The sequence below is a fragment of the Leiobunum rupestre genome, chromosome 7 (assembly GCF_980474605.1).
Source record: "Leiobunum rupestre chromosome 7, qqLeiRupe1.1.hap1, whole genome shotgun sequence".
Lineage (NCBI taxonomy): Eukaryota > Metazoa > Arthropoda > Arachnida > Opiliones > Sclerosomatidae > Leiobunum > Leiobunum rupestre.
The window spans coordinates 13,576,354-13,597,612 of NC_143390.1; the positions used below are offsets into that span (position 1 = coordinate 13,576,354).

Here is a 21,259-nt window from a genome sequence, read left to right on the forward strand (position 1 = left end):
AACGGCTTCCCTTACTCTCACGCGCCCTTAGCGAGGGCCAACCCCGCCAATGTCTATTTACGGTACTGGGCAAACTGATTACTATTTCTCATATCAGATATATTTCCGATAAACAACCTGATTTCTCTGGCTCCCTGTACGCTTTTTTATCTGACCTACGGCTATCTGGTTTCGGTAACCGACGAGGCCACAGATATTAAAAAAATTATTAAATTTGTACTCCCTTGTAAGGAGTGTCACTGAAAAGTTTTAAATATAATTTTTAACATTTACGTTTTGGGTTCCCGTACGGACGTAATTAGTGTTTTCCCTTCGCTCAAGATTCGTTATTATCTCTCGCAACCTACGTTGCATATTTGAATTTAGAGGTCCTTAAATTATGCAATTTCCGAGAAAATCTTAAAGGGATCAGCAACCTGTATTGCAGAAATTTATTACAATCGGCTAGCGGACAGTCAAGCATAAACTAGTCAGCAGCAACCTACGGCGCGACTACCAGAGACCAGAAATAAAAATTAAGAAGCCGCATCGCTGCATGGTGCAAAAAGGCATAAGTCTGATTACCCGGGTTTGGAACTCAAATACTTTTTTTCATATTATTTATGCGGTTTTGGAAAAGTTGAATAACTTTTTATTTTTCCGATAACTTTTTTTAAAATTAACCCCAGGTATAAAGGTTTGATAGTGCTTTCGAAAAATCGAATAAAAAAAATAACACACAAATCGACTTATGCGGGTTTGGAATTCCGGTAGCGAATGGCTCTCGCGACGATAGCATGAGCTTTCTTACCGATAGATAGCGCCTTATAGGTATAGCCTGCAGAAATTGCGCGTTTCTGCTAGCTGTCACCTCCGTATTCACTCCCTTTGAAATATTTTATCTGGACCTTTATATACGTTTCCTATATCTATGGCTCTGAGCCTACTAAACGTAGAATAGTCAACACCCGGTATCAGTGGCGCAGCCAGGGGGGGCACAGGGAGCACATGCCCCCCCCCGAAACGTATGGTCGTACGTACAAATATTTTTATTTTTTTACTTTTTTTCAATGGTGTGCCCCCCCCCCCCCCCGAAACAAAATCCTGGCTACGCCACTGCCCGGTATGATAAACTCCATGCGAACAATGTGCTCCGAAAGTAACCAACATAGGTTAGGCATCACTCTGTATAGTAAAAGACCACCTTAAAAACGCGCTCCAAGTAGCTGGGCGGAGTAAGCAAGGAAATTAGTCTATAGCGTCTAGAGCTAAAATAAGCTTTCACATTTGATATTGTACAGCAAATGAAATAAAATCGATGAAACAAACTCCTCGCTACAGAATTACAGGTTGAAGATATCATATTTGGAGAAAGATGGCGCTTTTTTCTTAATATCGATTTGTACTAAATTCAAGTTTCACAATGGTGCGTTCGCGGGTTGATGAGGACTCGCGAATAGGATTTAAATATGTTTTAAAATCAAACCATTTTAATGAAATAATAATGTAGTTAAAAAAACTCACGAATTAACAAAAACGCAATTTTGATTTAATGAAATACGTATTTACATGTATACATATATATATATTTATAAGTAAAACGAAAACCTATGCCAAATAGAAAACTATGCCAGAAAATGAAAAATCTATGCCAAATAGGGACCTATGCCAGATAATATGAGAACTTTATTTATATATATACGTATTTATACATATATGTATAGTTTTATATATTTTATTATTATATATTTATATTTATAATTAAAACTAAAACCTATGCTAAATAGAAAACTATGCCAGAAAATGAAAAACCTATGCCAAATAGAGACCTATGCCAGAGAATATAAAAACTTTATTTATATATATGTATATATATATATATATACATATAGCTTTATATATTTTATATTTATATATTTATAATTAATTTAATTAACAATATATTTTTGCTGCCGATTTTAATTATCAACTTTTTATCTTATAAAATGGTCGTCTCGCTTTATGCCAGGGAATATGAAAACTATATATAAAAATATATATATAACTTTATATATTTTATATTTATATATTTATAATTTATTTAATTAACAATATCGTTTTGCTGCCTATTTTCGGTAGCTATAAAGTGTCAGACCTACAAAAACAGCTATTCCTGATACAACCATAGAGATAGAAAAGAAATAGAGGCACTATTGAATCTGGCGAAGTTGACCAATGTAGGAAGCCATGAGATGGGCAGATAACGTGGCGCCATCGACGCGTGGGGAAATGAAATACATTATGCCTTTTGGAAAATCAACTGTCATTTGATGTAAACAAAAGAAGGATAGATGGCGTTGCAAATTCTGCCCATCTCCGCTTTCATCCATGCGTGGGGGGGGATGAATTTTCCCGGTCAAAAACAGGGGTGCCTTAACGCGGTAATCTTCCCTCTATTTCTTTTCTATCTCTATGGATACAACACAACAATGCCTTATAAATAGTGATTCCGCTCCTTGGTTTACTTGCTATAGTAGCAACGTTTACGGTAGGAAATTGACCTATGCCGGAACTATGCCAACTATGCAACCTATGCATTTTAGGGCATAGAGATAGAAAATAAGTAGAAGCCCAATGAAATCTGAGGGTTTGTTCCGCGCTGCTATCCCCCTTCAGGAGCTATGCGTTATAGGGAAGAAATACGTGGCGCCACAAACGGTCATCTAAGAAACTAAACTCCCTTTGTGGCAACCAGCTGGGCCGCTGCGCAGCGGCTGGGCTTTACGACGTCATTGCAAAATCCACGTAACTTCTTAAGACTTGCGTATATAGTTACGTGGATTTTGCTTTATGGCGACGATTTCTAGTTCCTCCAGAACGGTGTGGTGGCGCTACGTGCTTCTTCCCTATAACGCATGCCACGGGGGGGGGGGGAGATGAAATTTCCATAACAGAAAGTAGCTCTTTTTTGCCCCTGTCTGGGCCTCTACTTATTTTCTATCTCTATGTTTTAGCACGGCCAACTTTGATCACGCGCTGTTCGCGCTACTACGGCCAACACATTCGTCGAAATTCCGCGAGCAAGGATTTTCCCCCTATAAATTGGGGTGGGGTGCATTTTGCCGACTCCGCATTTGGCCGACTCCTCATTAACCGACTTTTCATTTGGCCGACTGCTCATATGTCCGAATGCCCATTTGGCCGACAGCGCATTTGGTCGACTTTTCGGTCGGCCAAATGAGCAGACCATATGGCCGACTACTCATTAGGCCGACTACTCATTTGGCCGACTACTCTTTTAGCTGAAATTCTGGTCGGCCAAATGAGCAGCCCGTTTGACCGACTGCTCATTTGTCCGACTACTCATTTGACCGACTGCTCGTTTGGCCAACTGCTCGTTTGACCGACTGCTCGTTTGGCCGACTGCTCGTTTGGCCGACTACTCATTTGACCGACTGCTCATTTGGCCGACTGCTCATTTGACCGACTGCTCATTTCACTGACTCTTATACTATAGCCTGTCCTTATCTATGTCTTTAGTGTTAGGTTGACTTATAGAACCGGCAATGTATTCTAAGTATTGGCGCCTGACGGCGCCGCGCACTCACTTCGCTCGAGCGCTGGGGGGCCGGACCGGCGCCCCCCCAGCCCCGTTCTTTATAACCAAGCTGGGCCTTCTAAAACGCGAACTAGAGGACAGTACCTAGCCAAACGCACCTAGTATCGTCTAAATGACATATGAGCAGTCGGCGAAATGAGTAGTCGGCCAAATGAGTAGTCGGCCAAACGAGTAGTCGGCCAAACGAGCAGTCGGCCAAACGAGCAGTCGGCTAAATGAGTAGTCGGAAAAATGAGCAGTCGGTCTAATGCACTGTCCATTTGGCCGACTGCCCATTTGGCCGAATTCTCAGTCGGCCAAATGGACAGTCGGACAAATGTTCAGTCGGTCAAATGAGCAGCCCATTTGGCCGACTGTCCATATGACCGACTTCTCAGTCGGACAAATGTGCAGTCGGCCAAATGGACAGTCGGCGTAACGTGTATTTTGTGGTCGGCCAAATGAGAAGTCGGCCAAACGAAACTCTCCCATAAATTGTACTATAATGTGTAGGAGTTCAGCGCCACGCTCGGTGGTTATATTGTCCCCAATGTAAAAACTATACTAAAAATAATAATCCGCTAGGGGCGCTGACGTCATACACATCTTTTGCTCATAGGTTAACACAGAAACGTCGCCGGGAATAGTGGCTCACTCCTGTAATCCCAGGCGTCCGGGAGGCAGAGTTTGTGAATGGCCGTGTGAGGACGACCACCAATCCCCTAACGGGTGGTCGGAATACTTCCGCCAAGGGTGTCCCCACGTATCCCCCCGTTGGCGTGGCCTTTACACATATCTCGCCCTGATTAATCAGTTATTGTGTGTGTGCTGGTGTCTAAGGCTTCGGGTCGACACCGATGTGTGTGTATCTCAAAAAAAAAACACACACACACAGAAACGTCAACGAATGAGATGGCCGCTGTAGCGCGAGAGATGCGCGATAAATCAAAGTTGGCCGTGGTTTTAGGGATGCTTTTACCAAGATGGCCGTATTTTGAGAACGAATGGTTTATGTTTGTTAGCTTTTTGATAAGTTATTTTATAATATAAATTATTGTTAAGTAATTATTGTGCAATTAAAAATATCGCGAATTATCGGAAAATTCTAGAGCTATCTAATTTCGAGGGGCTTTTATCAAATGAAGTCATGGAAGCTACAGTTGCTGCTGCAGCAAAGGTCAATCCAACTAGACCACCTTCTATGTTTGATGGGGTTATCAAAAGACACTTAAAAGAGTTGCGTGATGGGGAAGATTTTTATTCTGGTCATATTGACGAAAAGGACAACTTTGACCGTTTCCTGGCTGAGATGAAGACATTAGGTTATGGTTTTTCAGTACGAAACTCTGGTGGAAAAAAAGGATCTGGAAAAAGTACAGACACGATGGACCCAAATATTATTACAAAATTTGTATACATTTTCACCATATTATTTGTTTTCAGAGACAAGATTTCTTTTTAGCTGTGTGTTCGAAAATGAACGGGTTAACATACATTATGAATCTCCATTTCAAATTGTGAAAGACACCACTTTCGAATGTGTGTTTGGAGGGAAATATCGTTGTAATAAATCTAAAAATGATGTCTCTGCAGAAGTTAGTGAAATTATTATTTTTTATGTGTTACTTTTTTATGGTAAAAATATATTTTTATTTAAAGGATATTCCTGCGGGAATGCCACCGCTTCCAGCAAAAAAGAAACGTTTCCATATTCAACCAACAAAGAAACGAGGTTGTTTAGCAAAAATGTTAGTTAAGGAGATTGAGCTCTTTCCAGAATTTAAGGGAAAAATTGTAAATTGGAGACAAAAGAAAAAGGTTCTACAAAAAGTTTATTTTTAATATTACATAATCTTAAAGAATGTTTTTATAGATGTTAGATGCATTGAGAAAACAACTTGAAGTTGATGAAATGATTCCAACTAGAATTCATCGTTACTTGATCCTAATTTCGAAAGAAAATATCCACAATCACAGCAATGACAATGGTTCAACACAGACTTTGTTGAGAATTCATCCTGATTTGGTTAAAAAAATTAAAGAACTAGTTCAAAATGGATTTACATCAGTTCGGGAGCTGAGGCCTCACTTGCACCAGCATGTAGCCGACATGTTCAAAACAATACATACCAAACCTGATGTGTTGAATTCAGCATTTTACCCCTCCGATTCCGTGATATACGCTCACATGCATCAAGCAATGTTCCTTCAAAAACGAGATGTGATTGATCAAGATGCCTTGGTTGCTTCAATTGAAGATTGGGGTAAACATCACTTTGGAACTTTTTATTTTAGACCTTATCAGCCCGAAGGAGATCAAGTCAAAGAAACCCTCCTCTTTTGTCATCAAGCTGACTATCAGAAGGAACTTCTGTTGAAATACGGAGATGGAACCTGTTCTTTGGACGCCATTTATAAAGTTACTAAGAGTGCTCTGCCTTTTTATTTTGTGGAATGCAAAACGAACATGGGATATCAAGTTGTTGGAACTATCGTAATTCAGCAAGAAAATGCTGAAAGTATCGCAGAAGGTCTTCGCATTTTACTTTCCTGGAATGAATCTTGGAACCCAGCATCCTGGATGACGGATCAGAATGAAAATGAAATCAACGCGATTCAACTAGTTTTCTCCAATTCCAAAACTCATCGCTGCTGCGGTGTAGAAGCCAAAAATAGGGAACTTAAACATATAGGCCTTAAATACGCTGCTGAAAAAAGCCTGGCAGGCATGCTAAAAGAAGTGATCACCAAATATTTGCCCAGTATGCACATAACGTATAGAAAAAGGAATGCAAAGTTAAGTTCGGAGTGTCGAGAATATAATTCTGAAATCCCGGAATACCTCCATAATCGCCCGCACAAGTTCATTCGGCATGTTTTAACTAGAATTAACGCTGCGAAGGCTGAGCTACAACGCGAAAGTGTATATGTTCTATGTCCCCAAAGGGGCGTGTTCCAAGTTTATAATCAAACTTCAGAAGGGGGACAAACTTATACAGTGAATTTTGAAACTCCCTCTTGTTCTTGTCAAGATTTTGAGAAATGGAAATATCCATGCAAGCATTTTGCCGCAATTTTCATGTACATTCCCGGTTGGTCTTTTGATAAGTTACCAAAAGACTATAAAGAAAATCCCATGATTAACATTGAAACTCCAATTGATAATCAACTTCCTTTGCTTACTGAAAACGAAATTTCTTCTGAATTGGCAGAGTCAGTAGGGAATATAGAAGAACCTGAAATAGAGAAAATTAATGTGAAACCGGAAGAAAATGGTGTCAGTGTTACGGAAAATGCGGACACTAGTACAAAGAAAAATTTAAAAAAGGAAACTAAAGAGTTGACTCCGAAAGAGATTAAGAAACGACAGGAACGTTTAAGAAAATCTTTACAGGCTATGATTGACATGTCCTACGAATGTGAATCTTCAGCAGCCTTAGAAGAACTCGGTGAATACCTAAAAAAGAGCACGGGCATCTTAAAAAAATCTGCTACAAAAAAAAACAAAAGTAGTTGCAATGAGAGTAGCCCCAAAAAATCTTCTCCAACAAAATCACCTAAAAAAGGCAAAAGAAAAGGAAAATTTAGTAAAAATTTGGAAAAACCCAGTGGAATTCAACCCAAAGCTCGTGCGTGTAAAAGACTAATGGTAATGGATTTAGATTTGCCTAGTTCATTATAATTATAATTATTAATTTTTATCTTAATTTTACAGGTCACAATTGATGAAGATCTAAGTGAAGAACTGATCAATGAAGTAGCTGATAATTGAAGCTAGTGTTTTTTTTTGTGTATTTTTATAGAGATTTAAAAGTTTTGTTTGAAATAAACCACAATTATTGATCTCTTTTGAGGGTGTTCAGTTGGTTTTTACCATTTATTTCTCAAATTTAATAAAAAATAAAGTATTTAATTATTTTAATCAGTTATTATAATAACGATAAAACTAAATTTTGTTAATACATAATACCATAAGTAACATTGAGAATAAGTACGACTTAATAAAACCAAACTGATTTTCAAGGTTATTGTGCAATCACTGTTCGACTAGTAACTAAATATTTCAAAATTTATTACAACCAAGGACGAAAATATACTGGGCGGGAGTGTCAGTGTCGAAAAATGGTTTGGTCAGAAAATTAGCATTAATATATTAGTATGACACCATGATCTCCCAATAAAACCCAACACTAGATTGTTAATTATGTTATCTTTAGCCAATAACAACATAAATCATCAAATAGCTAATTACATAAAATACGAGTGGTCACGTGATTACGTTAGATTCATCGAGCGCGTCAGCGCGCGCAAATTTTTGTTTTTGTTGAGCTCGCGCTAAATCGCACGAGACCCTCTACACGGATATATTAGGAAGCGCGCGCACCAAAAAATAACTCTTTTTATACATGTATAGAGCTATTGCTAACGACCAGTGCTGGATTGAAGACTAGGCCTACTAGGCACAGAACTATGGGGCCCCACCAACAGAAAGCCTGAACCACTGATGAAAAATTTTGATTTTTCACTGATTCGGCTTAAGAGAAAAACTTATCAGGCTCATAGAAATCGGATAACAAACTAGAACGATTTTTGAAATTTGGTCGTGGGGTCCGATTAGAACTTTTAAAAAACCCTGCCTTTGGCCCAGGCTTTTCGTTTGGCAAGGAAAGTTACGCCATCGGTGCCAAATCCGGTACTGCTAACGACTGACAAGTCTTCACCAGCAAAAGTCTGATGAAGTCTTATCAGACTTGTTATTAGCCTTTGGATCGGCCAGGGAATTTCAATGATGACCTAAAAATCTCAGCCCTTGGCTTATTTTTACGTTCTTGAGTTCGGTTTTTGCTCAACAAAGGGTTAAAAACCCATCACGTCGAGACAGGGAAGCATTAGTCGTAAAGGTCCATGAACGAGGAAAGCGCCTTCCGGAATTGCACGCGACTTGGAATGTCCTTCAGGTGTTCCGGAAGGGAATTCCAGGACGGAGGAGGGGAGAAACGAATGTTTCCGAACGGCGAGACGGAAACCCAGGAGGACCATGGATTCTACACGATTCCCTCGGGGAGGCGATGCCAACCGGAAATGACCGTCGAAAGTGGAGCAAGGGCACCAGAAGCGCGATGCACGACACTGTTGACAATGACAAGCCTATTCAGACGGCGGCGCGCAGTCATGGTGTTCCACTTATAGTTATGAAGAACCCTCGTCATGGAAGTACTCCACGCGAAGCCAACGCTGGCAGCGAAGCGGAGGGCACGGCGCTGGATTTTTTCTACTACATGGACTCCACTCGTTGCCGAAGGAGACCAAACAGCTGAGCAGTATTCCAGGATCGGGAATACATAGGTTTTGACACCGAGTGACCTCGTGGCAAAAGAGCAGTGGGAAAAGTGCCATCGAATGAACCCAAGCGCTCTCGCAGCCTGGGTGACGACCCGGGTGATGTGCGTAGTGCACTCGAGGGTATCAGTGAGGGTCACTCCAAGAAACTTTTGGGATATGACCAAACCGAGGTCGACATCTTGAAGAGTATATTTAGCGTCATGCGCTAGCTGCCCACCCTGCGAAGGGAAAGGACAGAGCGTTTGGCTGTGTTAAGCGGGAGAAGCCACTGGTCACTCCACTTGCTAATAGTATCTAGGTCAGATTATAGAGTGTTACAGACCTGCGACGAGAAGATCATCCGCAAAGACATACATCGTTGTCTCCAATGTCATTGATGCAGATGATGCAGAGGAAAGGTCCCAGGACCGAGCCCTGTGAGACCCCAGACGATGCGGGGAGCCAATCGGAAGTGGCACCGGGCAGAACAGCCCGAAACTCCCTATTTTCAAGGTAAGCAGAGAGCCATTTTAGCGTGCGACCCCGGACCCATAAGAGTGGAGCTTGGCCCTGAGAAGCTCGTGGGGGACCGAATCAAATGTTTTGGGGAAGTCAAGGAAGATGATGTCAACACGGCCGCTCAAGGCCAGAGGTCCAATCCTCGACGCAGCAAAGGAGCTGGGTTTCGGTGCTGAAGCCACTCCTGAAGCCGTGCTGGAACGGGTTCATCAGATTGTGCTGGATGAAATGCGTAGAAATGGCAGACACACAGACATGTTCATCGGCTTTCAGAACTAGGGACAGGAGAGTAATTGGTCGGTTCTCAGTAGGATCGGATTTATCTCCACCCTTGGGTATTGGCGTGACGTTAGCCCGACTCCAATCACACGGAATAGCACCGGCGTCATAAGACAGCTGGAAGATGGTCGTAAGCGGAGCCGCTAATGCATAGGCTCACTGGCGCAATACAATTGACTGGATGCCGTCAGGGCCAGGAGCTTTATGCGGTTTGACTTTGGTCAACAGCTGGTGTATTCCTTTGACTGAGAGTATGATGTCCGGCATGGGTGACGTAAGAGGTGTCAAGAGTGGAACAACGGCTACATCATACGCTGGAAGGTAGACGACAGGAGATTGGCTTTGTCTACTGCTGTGGTGAACGTCGTTCCAGAGCTGGAGAGATCGGGAACTCCCGCTGACCTCAACATGATGGGTGCGTGCCGCTCGGAGTGCAAATTTGACCATAGCTGGATGCCGACTGAAGGCTTGTACATTGGCAGCAGAAGGGTACTTCCGGGAGCGGTTGTACCTACGCTTTGTTATGCGTATCAGACGTCTGAGGGAAGAGCCTACCCACGGGAGATTATGCCTGGAGGATAGATGCTTAGTGTGAACATGATCCGTCACAGCTTGCCTGACGGCCGAGGTGAAAGTGCTCCACGTCTCTTCAATAGAAGTGGCATCGGGGTGGTGGATATCAGAGAGCGAGCGTGTCATGGACGCAAAGGGAAACGATGAACGAAGAATAGTTCCGCGGATCAGCTTGAGTTTCAGTCAGGACAGAAATGGGATTAGGACCCATGTCGACGAGGTGGCCCTCAATCTGAGCCGCCGTAACAGAGGTACCTGGGAGACGCGGAGAGCTTTTGTAGTCTTGGCCGCTAGCCCGGAGTCGACAGCAGCCGGTGTGTTGGTACCCCATTGGGCTGGAGACCTTCTAATGATGTCTTTCTCACTTCTGTAGAAGGCGACTCCTTCAGGCCACGTCGCCGGGTCCAGAACCTTGATCATGTGTGCTTCACTGACATCAAAGAAGCAGGTCTGGAAATCCTGTCTGTAGAGGGTATGAAGGCGCAGCCCAATTGGAGTGATCCCTTGGCTGTCAAGGAACTCCTTTAGGGCCGCTGAAGACAAGTCCGGGTGAAGACGGGAGACGTAGATGCTGGTAGTTGAGGCAGAAGCCTGAATAGCCGTGGCTTCAGATGGAGGGGCGGTGCCCTGAATTGGCTGTCTCCGTGATTTTGCGAAGTTTGACGGGGGAATAGCCGTAGGTTGCTTCGGACGTCTAGCCTTTTTCCTGGTGACTTCCTGCCACCCGTGTTCCAGATCACGAGGACAATCCGCTCTGGCAGATTGGAGTTTTGCAGTCCCACGGAGGACTTGATCATCTCGACGGTCGACTTGGGCGTTGTGATGTCCAGGGTGCTGATTGAAACGACGTGAGGTGTCAGATGCCAAATTCTCGGCCGGTGTCGACTGTTTGGTGGCAATGTGGCGGGTAGAAGCCAAGGCCTACAGATAATTTTAAGACGTCACAGCTGTAGTGTTCACCGGTTTTTCTCAATAGGCGAATAACATTGGTGACGTCCTGAGTTTCAAATTGAAAGCACTCTATTCTGCTTATTTGGCAGAATAATGATTAATTATGAAATAGGAACCAATGATTGAATTATATATACACTCACATCTCTTCCGAAGCTGATCATTTTCCATTTTAAAACCTAAACGCCTTTTAGTCTTAGATGGTATTTATTTCCATCAAATTATCCTGGCAATGATAGTGCAAAGAAACTAGTGAGGAGGCCAAGAGTGGCAATTAATTAACTTCCAATAAGCAATCACTAATCAGCTAATTCTAATTACAGCTTGCATTGTGTTACTTATGACAACATCATAAATCCATAAAATATTTATTATCGTTTTCCATTTTACTGCTCTAGACCTATATGAGATATGAAATTTCCCAAAAGGAGACGTTGCACTACCCATTCGATTTGCCATGGCAACCGAAAATGTTTTTGACCACTTAAAACAAAAAAATATCCCTTTAAAAAAGCATGGGATTTTCTCGGTTTCACAGGGTCCTTGCTACGAAAATTTAAGAAAAAAATTAAAATCACGAAATGGGTAATTTGGATTACATTTAGGTTAATTTCATCAAGTTTGGGTAAATTGGAACATTTTTCGGTTAAAATTGTAACAATTTTTGGGTAAAATAAGGAAAAAATCTTATTTTTGTTTTCACAATAATAATTTGAAAAATTCCACCTGAATTTCAGGTAGCCCCTCCACTTCGATGACAGATCCAACGAATAATAATTAGGCATTTTTAAGCCATATTTACGAAATTGAATTCTGTGACCCTTTAAGTGTGGAAGTAGGAATTATATGATCTCTTTTTATTTGATGATTTTTATAATAAAATTAACCAGGAATAACTGGAAATGTTGAAAGGTCAAATGTTTGAAATATCGGGAATTTTTCTACGTAGAATAACCTCTTTGCTAGAGTGTAAATGTTCTCCCTTTTTAATTCCATTAGGCTAATATGCAATCATGGAGGAAGAAGAGCGCTTCCTCCATGATACAATGTACTGTTCTAGGTTGGTACTGGCAGATCTGAGTGACCTGATCAGTCTGTAAGTTCAAAAGTACACAATAAACACAAACACACTTACGCTACACTTAAAAAAATGGCTCTGAGCAGTTTTCGGTAAGCAAAAAGGAACACTAAAGATTGATGTAGGTGATCCTAGAGCGCTTTAGAGCAGCATAAGGAAAACTCTATGGCATTGTAGGGATGGTGTTGCACATGTTAGAAGCCTTTCGAGGAAGAGCACACGTTCAGAAATATTGTGCGAAAGTTGGGCAGCTTGCAATACTGTTTTATATGAAATGTCAAACGTCATTGCATTGCGTTCCTAATTTTTTTAAATTGAAATCCATATTCTAATGCGAAATTATTATGTCTAGCCCCCTGTATAAAAAAATATTCCCACAAAAAATAAAAGTCCAGAAATCGAGATTGGAGAAAAATGGCGAATAGCAGTCTTTGTAGTATTCAAGTTCGGTTTTATTTCCTTTGTTAACTTTTAATATTAATGCTCTTAGTGAATAACGTGGTATTTTAAAAGAAAATGTCTACAATATCAGTGAAATATAGTAGACACAACGTTAGAAGAACAAGAAAGAAAAGTGCGAAGAAAGCTCTTCTCTCTACTCGAGTCATTAATGAAGGTAACTATTTTAGTACAATGATTATAAGCCTCGGCCTAGCTTGATTGTGTTCAATGATTTATGGGTTTTAACTTATTGAACCAAGAATCCGAAACATTTTTTTATATGTTTCTTGTAATCCATAAATACACTATTTCACTTGCATTATTGATGAATACTTTACTGCATAAATACGTACTAAAAATAAATGAAATTTTAGAAATTAGGCATAATTTTTAATGGAATGGTGCCCCTAATTTTGGCATAAAGGACATTTACAAGATTTCATAGGCTTAACTATTATCAATAGATTTTTTCACGTTTTTTTTTACATTTTCGCACTATTGTTAGGAGTGCTTCTGTAGTAAAACCATTTCTGCAGTTTAGGAATTGCAGTAATCAGTGTTAAGTGAAATATCATGCATCAGAGATCTGATAGTTTTTCTTTAAAATCAATAAATTTTTTAAAATCAACATAATTTATCTGTAAACATTTAGAAGCTGCAGAGGAAATAGATTTCTTCCCTCCACCAGAAGCATCAGCTTCTGGTCTGGCTAACTGTAGTGGTAGTAGCAGTGGCAGCAGTAATAGCAGTAGCAGTGGAAGCGGGAATGGTGCTGCTGGTGGCACGTGCTCGGCTTCCGTAGCCCACCAACCTCCTTATGATTTACGGCGAAAGTTATCAATGCTAGACAGCTCTGGGAATGTTTTAGCATCTGGTAACTTGGTATCCAATGCAGCCTCTTCTTCAGCCGCATCTTGTTCTAATGTAGGCGGTACTGGAGGGAATGCTGGTTGGGTATCGCCTACATCCTCTAGTTCTTCTCTATCTTCAATGTGCCATAATGGAGGAATTATTCCTCGGAAGAGACAGAAAAGGACCAATTCCACCTCACAGAACTCAACAGAAGGTAATTGAACTTTTTTTTAATGATATTCCTTTTTTGGTAATTATGCTGCATATTAAAATTATAATATATTCTCAATCAAAGTTTCACTTTAAAATAATATGTACACTCATTATAGGTGGAGGAATCACTAGTGCAGCTCACTACCTTCTTTATGAACTTCCCGATGAAATACTGCTAACTATGTTTTCGTACCTACTGGAACAAGACTTGTGTCGTGTAGCTCAAGTCTGCAAGCGCTTCCACGCGATTAGCGGAGATACTGAGTTATGGAAAACTCTATACCAAAGTGTCTTTGAATACGACCTCCCTCTCTTCCATCTCGGTACTTGCAAGTTTGAATTTGCCCAGCCAGAAGAGACAGATTCTGATAACCCTTGGAAAGAGAGTTTCAAGCAACTGGTATTATTTTTTTTTTTATAATAATTTTCATTAAATATTAAATACATTGCAATTTTAGTACCGAGGGCTACATGTAAGGCCTGGACACCAAGAAATGCATGATAAATATGCTGAACGCTACAAGGGAAGAAATATAATGGTAATCCACTCTCTTAAAAATTGTTTTACTAGTTTTGCCTTAAATAATCTTTATCTCTTTTTATCAGTACTTTGATACTATAGAGGCTGCTTTTAATTATTCTGAAGAGTTAGAGAATCCACTGATATTTATTCACGGAGGAACATACAAAGGGGAATTTTTGATTGTAGATACTAATATGTCCATGATTGGAGCTGGTAAGCACTTTTTTTTTATGACAAATGCCACAAGAGCCTAATGAAATAAATATATTATTTTTTGTTATTAGCGTCTGGAAATGTGGCTGAAAATGTTATTTTGGAACGCGAAAGCGAATCTACCATAACATTTGTTGATGGTGCAAAGGAGGCTTATTTAGGTTACGTAACATTAAAAGTAAGATAAGATTATTAGCTTTTAAATATTCTTATTCACAAGTGTTACATAAGAATACTTTAAAGTTCACTCCGGATATTACGTCATCAACGCCTCATCATAAACACTACTGCTTAGAGATAACGGAGAATTGTTCACCTACTATATGCCATTGTATTCTTAGAAGTACTTCAGTTGGTAAGTTTCATTCTAATAGGCCCTATTTTAAACAATCTTAGTCTTTGAATCTAAATAATGTTTCTTTGACCCTTATAGTTGGAGCTGCTGTTTGCGTCACCGGTGTGGGAGCAGAACCCGTTATACGTCATTGTGACGTGAGTGACTGTGAGAATGTGGGAGTGTACATAACAGACTATGCCCAAGGAATTTATGAAGAAAATGAGATTAGTCGTAATGCCTTAGCGGGTGTTTGGGTTAAGAATCACGCTAATCCAATAATGAGACGTAATCATATTCACCACGGTCGTGATGTCGGTGTCTTTACTTTTGACAATGGACTTGGCTACTTTGAAGCTAATGATATTCATAATAATCGCATCGCGGGCTTTGAAGTTAAGGCCGGAGCCAATCCAACTGTGGTACATTGTGAAATTCATCATGGCCAAACTGGTGGAATATACGTTCATGAAAATGGACGAGGACAGTTTATCGAGAACAAAATCCATTCAAATAATTTTGCCGGTGTATGGATCACGTCCCATAGTAATCCAACTATTAGGTATGCTATCATTAATTCTTTGTAAATTACAGACAAAATTTTGAAAATATAGTTTAGTTAAAGTTTGTTTCATGATATTTCGCAGGCGCAATGAAATATATAATGGTCATCAAGGAGGTGTGTATATATTTGGAGACGGGAGAGGCCTCATTGAGCACAACAATATATATGGTAAGAATTACTGGTAAAATACGGATTTGTTACTGGTTAAGGGAGGAATTTTAAGGACGCTAATGCTGGACACAATGTAATGATTTTTTATGAAATTAGGGAAATCACTAAGTATTTTTCATAACTTGGTCTAAGCTCACTAGAAGCTTTTCAATTACCATAAAATTATAGTTTAAATATTAATAACCAACTTTAATTTTTATTTCCTTAATTTCTCTGCCTTAAAATTTTCATTAAATTATTCTTTTAATATGTAGTGGTAACTTTCAATGAAACATTTAGACCAACATTCAACCTGAAGTTATTTTAAACTTTTGAAATTGCAAAGTGTATCAAAATTTACATTCATTTTGTAGGAAATGCACTTGCTGGTATTCAAATTAGGACTAATAGTGACCCAATTGTACGCTATAATAAAATTCATCATGGGCAACATGGTGGAATTTATGTGCACGAGAAAGGCCAAGGCTTAATAGAGGAAAATGAAGTTTACGCTAACACCTTAGCTGGAGTATGGATCACGACTGGCTCTATGCCTGTATTAAGGCGTAATCGTATCCATAGCGGCAAACAAGTTGGTGTATATTTCTATGATAATGGCCATGGAAGATTGGAAGAAAATGACATTTTCAATCATCTTTATTCCGGAGTCCAAATTAGGTTTGCTAAATTAAGAAAATTTTTTATTGGAGGAAATGGCCATATTTTACCAATTTAATCTTCTTTTTTAGAACGGGTAGCAACCCTGTAATACGTAAGAACAAGATTTGGGGAGGACAAAATGGAGGGGTTTTAGTCTACAATGGCGGATTGGGAGTCTTAGAGCATAATGAAATTTTTGATAATGCTATGGCTGGTGTTTGGATCAAAACGGATAGTAATCCAACTTTGAGACAAAATAAAATTTACGACGGTCGTGATGGAGGCGTTTGCATCTTTAATGGCGGTAAAGGTGTGTTAGAAGAGAATGATATCTTTCGAAATGCCCAAGCTGGAGTGTTAATCAGCACCCAAAGTCATCCTGTATTAAGGCGGAACAGAATATTCGATGGCTTGGCTGCTGGAGTAGAAATAACGAATAACGCTACTGCCACTTTAGAGTTCAATCAGATTTTCAACAATCGCTTCGGAGGTCTTTGTTTAGCTAGCGGTGTTCAACCTATACTAAAAGGTAAAATTTATCTCTCCGCAGATTTTTCACAAATATAGCATTAACTTGTTTAATTTGAAATAGGAAATAAAATCTTTGACAATCATAATGCAGTTGAGAAAGCTGTGACCAGTGGGCAGTGCTTATACAAGATTTCTAGCTATACTAGCTTCCCAATGCACGATTTTTACAGGTAAAATTGTCCATCTTGATGAGGTTTATAGTGCCATAAATTTAAATTTTAAAGGAAAAGTCCAGGTTTGGTAAAACTTGGGTCTTTTTGAAAGATCATGTTTAAATAAGCTCAAAAATATCAGTCGTAAAATTGTATCTTTTTTTAATGACGAGAAATTAATTTTTAAACGAGCTAAATTTACCGCCAAGTGATCTGCCATTTTTTATTTCGGGGTGACGTTTTAGGACTTTAATCACGCGCTGTTAGCGCTATAACAGACTTTAACAGCGCTCTGTTGCCCGCGCGCTTGCTCCGCGTACGGTCTGCGGAGGGAAGGCGAAAGAAAATGGCAGGTCGCATGGTGGTAAATTTCACTCGTTTAAAAATTAATTTCTCGTCATTAAAAAAGATACAATTTTACGACTGATATTTTTTTGTATATTTAAACATGATCTTTCAAATAGACCCAAGTTTTACGCAACCTGGACTTTTCCTTTAACTCTTTCAAAAATCCGTTTGATTTTTTTTGTTTTAAAACACTTGTTATTCTTAGTTCGTAAATATCCAATTTATTGTTTTCTATGTAGATGTCGAACTTGCAATACGACTGATAGGAACGCCATCTGTGTTAATTGCATAAAGACATGTCACTCTGGCCATGAAGTGGAATTCATTCGTCATGATAGGTAAGTTTTTGTTTTAATTTTTGTATGAGGGTCCAATTGATTGAAGCAAAGTGAGCGGTGTTTTTTGTAACTGATTAACATGTTTGTTGCCACAGTATGCATAGGAAATTTTAATGAATTCTCACTAGGCATTGTGCTATACTAAATTGTGACCTGTGATATTTGAGTACAAAACTCGCAATGTATGTCTACAAAATATTAACCATCTGGCACTTCAGAAATACAGAAATAATGGCATCTTTGAGTTTTGCACAACATACATTAAGTATTCCTCTCGTTCAATGCCTTTCTTTGTGGGAATACACCTAGCACAAAGTTAAAAAAAAAGAATTAACTTAAAATAAAAAATCATTAGTATAACAGCAAGGATCAAACTGAGCCTTGGCCTCGACCTAGGCTCTGCCATTTAGAAGACCCGTTGGCCTCGGTGCCAAGCCGAGCACTTTCAAACTGTCAGCCTGAGCCACAACCTGAGGGAGTTTTTGGACCCTTGTCCATTCCTGTTAGTGCCCACAATCAAACTGAGCTTTGGCCTCGGCTGAGCCAAACATTTTTAAACCCTTAGCCTCAGCCTCGGCCCTAGGGAGTTTTTGGACCCTTGTTCGATCCTTGAATAATAGCATTAAATTCAATTTGGGATTTACATATATAGTGCCCCAGGTTACTGAACAGCTTTCTTTGCTTCAGCATTGGGTCAATAGAGACAACCAAAACTGCGGTATTCAAAATTGGAAAACTATAAAATAATATACTTGCGGCAGGTTCTTTTGCGATTGTGGAGCTGGTACTCTAAGTAACCAATGCCAGCTCCAGGGGGAGCCAACCCAAGACACTGACACTCTCTACGATTCAGCAGCACCGATTGAATCTCACACGCTAATGGTCAACTGACCGTTTGAATCTACCCTAATTACCCTCCTATATAGTCTAAAGTAAACACTCTTAATCCCTAAATATTTTTTTCAAATGTCAAGGCTGCTTCTTGTGGTGTGTACCATAGACAATGTGCGCGCTCCTAAATATTCGCAGTTAATAACCAAGCTCCTAATTTATCTTTCATTTTAAACTCTTAATTAGAGGACTTGTAAAGTTAAATTTTTTAAAAACAATCACACGCAAAACTTGAGTGTCAAAAAAAGTTCACAGTAACGGGAAATCACCGCATATTACGCTAATATACCACATTCAATCCCCCTGGAAACTACAAGTTCTCCAAAATGCAATATTCCGAATGTTTCAGTGATTTCTCATTTTGCATTATTATTGCGGTTGAAACAGTGAAACGCAGTGCCATTGTTCAAAACCGTGACTACGATGCGATTTTTCTACCTCTTTTCTCTTTAAAAATGAGCCACATATAACCTCAGAGAAAATCTCTCACTCAGTAGCCCATTGTACATCGCGACGCAACCTTGCGATATATTTGATTATTGTTTCCTATTTCTAGTCAAACAATCTTTTTAAAATCAGTTCTCTTGATTCATTCATTCCAAAAAATCTGTTTACTTTTTTGTTTTTAACACATATTACGAAACGTGGTACGTTCAAGCATTGCCCCCCCTCCCCGTCACGCGCAAAAACTTAACATTTCACACATCATACTCTCACTAATTTCTCTAATGTGCCAGAGACTCTAATAACAACGATTGTGCGTAATTGTTGTTTTAAGTTGTGAAAACTAATTGATTTCCATACATATTCCTTAAAAATATAAATATTATATATCAACCACCTAAAATATGAAAGTCTGGTGTTTTTTTTTGTTTTTGGTGAGTTACCAGAAACAAAAATGCAGATATTGCGTTTGTTAGTTTAAAAATAATATTGTACATGTAAATAGAATCGCCAACCCTTTTTGAGTTTTTAGAACTGCATTTTGCTACGAGAAAATATAGACTGTGAGGTATATATAAAGAATAATAAACGGAATTTAGTGTACATAACAATTTGTGAATGGCAGTAAGGAAAAAAATTGTGTGTAACAATGTGGGCAATTTTCTAGTTTCGAAATGAACATTATACCCCGTTGGCACTCAATCTTACTACAATACTCGTTTTAAGAAAACCTTTTTCTCCAGTTGAATTAGGTTTAAGCAATGTTAGTTTTTTAAACTTTTTTTTTGAAATATTGCATTTTGACTTTTTGAATGTTAGACTTTCTTGTGAAAAAAAAAACAGCTGGGTTAGAATTTTTTTATCCATTATAATTCCAAAAAGCTTCAAATATTGATTTGTATTATCTCCCTATGAATAATTCTCTCAAAGTGTCCTTAAAATTTTCAATTTTTACCTTTCGTTTTTGAGGAAATTATTTGGTTTTTTATAACGCTGGGCCATTATGAGAGGTATAAAAAAAGCTCTTTTTGCTGAGAAAGCCAATCAAACAATTTGCACTATATTATTCTCCGAACACTGTAAACAAAGTACCATTTTTACAAAAAAAAAAGCAATTTCGGTAAATGACAAAAAAATAATATAAAACCGGTGTATTCCGAAATTGACTGCAAAAAATATTGTGATTATAACGATGCATTCTAGGCTATTCGGCTTTGATAGTTATAGTTTCACGGTAGAAAAACTATGTCTCTTAAATACGGAAAAATAAAATTGTGTTTATATACTTATATCTATAAAAACTATGTCAGTTTAAAGCTAAATATTTACCATAAGATCAATTCATAGAACTGCACATTTCGGTATTTAGCTCTTTTAAATTACCTAGTGAAAACTGCAAATAGAAATTACGTGGTTGTTTTTAAGAGAAAGTCGATTTTGGCCCACTATTTGAAATTGTGTCAAATTGTAATTGGAATGCAAAATTTTGTATTGTATCTATAGAAATTTTAACTATAATTTTTTGACAACTCTATTACGCAGGGTGTTTTTGTTATATTTTGATTTATTTTACAAATTTTGTTCTATGGGGGAAAATTTATCAGTCGCTCTTAAATTTTTATTAACTTAGGTTTTTCCCTGCTCCCTCTTATATTTTTTAATGTCAATTGTACCACTTCCAATTATACTATTTAAAGAGATATGACTCAATTATTTTTGTTCAATGTAATTTTAGATTAGAAATACACTATGTTCGAAAGTGCTTCCGACATTTCTGACTTTATAAAATTCCTCGCATCAAGTTAAAAACATATATGTTTAGTCAGATTTAGATCTCATTCATGGAACATTAGTTTTTGTTTTTCCCCTTTTTAAAATTAAATAAGAGGTTGGAAACTTTGATGGGTCCGAAATCTGTCTTAAAACCCTAACACCTACAGTTTTTCATTTCCACCAAATCCACGTGCCTCTTTTTGATAGCTTAGGTAAAAAAACAATGAAGGTTAATACCGGTAAAGCAACTTCACTTGGGTACCATTGCACAATTACAATTTAAAAGAAAAAAGGAAAAGATTTGTAATTTAAAAATATGATTTTTGTGGTAACTCGGAAAGAATGATTAAATAGGGCATGTGGTTAAAAATACTGTAAAGTGTCTGTAATCTATAAATAACAAATCATTTTGAATGGTAATCCTGCAGAAGCGTTTTGTAGTTTTTTTTGTAACACAATCATTTTCCATTATTTAGGGTAATTTTTTAGACTGTAGCTGATTTTTTTAGTAAATTGGTTTTTATGTGAAGTGACTTTAATATTTGAATAATGA

The 21,259-nt window shown here is 38.6% G+C and overlaps 2 protein-coding genes across 3 annotated transcripts; both read left to right on the forward strand.

The window, feature by feature from the left end:
- The first annotated feature begins 4,542 nt into the window (after positions 1-4,542).
- LOC149934826 (uncharacterized) lies at positions 4,543-7,478 on the forward strand. 2 transcript variants are annotated; one of them, XM_090152866.1, is made up of 6 exons: positions 4,543-4,563; positions 4,666-4,929; positions 5,000-5,151; positions 5,216-5,374; positions 5,430-7,205; positions 7,272-7,478. In XM_090152866.1, the coding sequence occupies exons 2-6, from the start codon at positions 4,704-4,706 to the stop codon at positions 7,326-7,328; spliced, it is 2,370 nt and encodes a 789-aa protein (XP_090008992.1). In that variant the 5' UTR covers positions 4,543-4,563; positions 4,666-4,703; the 3' UTR covers positions 7,329-7,478. The 2 variants fall into 2 exon arrangements, with proteins under 2 accessions (XP_090008992.1, XP_090008993.1); XM_090152867.1 differs by lacking the exon at positions 4,543-4,563 and having other exon boundaries at positions 4,573-4,929.
- A 5,214-nt stretch (positions 7,479-12,692) lies between these two features.
- On the forward strand, positions 12,693-21,253 carry FBXO11 (F-box protein 11). The gene is made up of 14 exons (XM_090181143.1): positions 12,693-12,894; positions 13,372-13,785; positions 13,901-14,184; positions 14,243-14,323; positions 14,391-14,520; positions 14,592-14,698; positions 14,764-14,875; positions 14,954-15,416; positions 15,502-15,587; positions 15,944-16,247; positions 16,319-16,758; positions 16,822-16,930; positions 17,500-17,598; positions 18,360-21,253. Exons 1-14 carry the CDS (start codon positions 12,795-12,797, stop codon positions 18,487-18,489), a joined length of 2,859 nt encoding a protein of 952 aa, XP_090037269.1. The 5' UTR covers positions 12,693-12,794; the 3' UTR covers positions 18,490-21,253.
- The last annotated feature ends 6 nt before the right edge of the window (positions 21,254-21,259 follow it).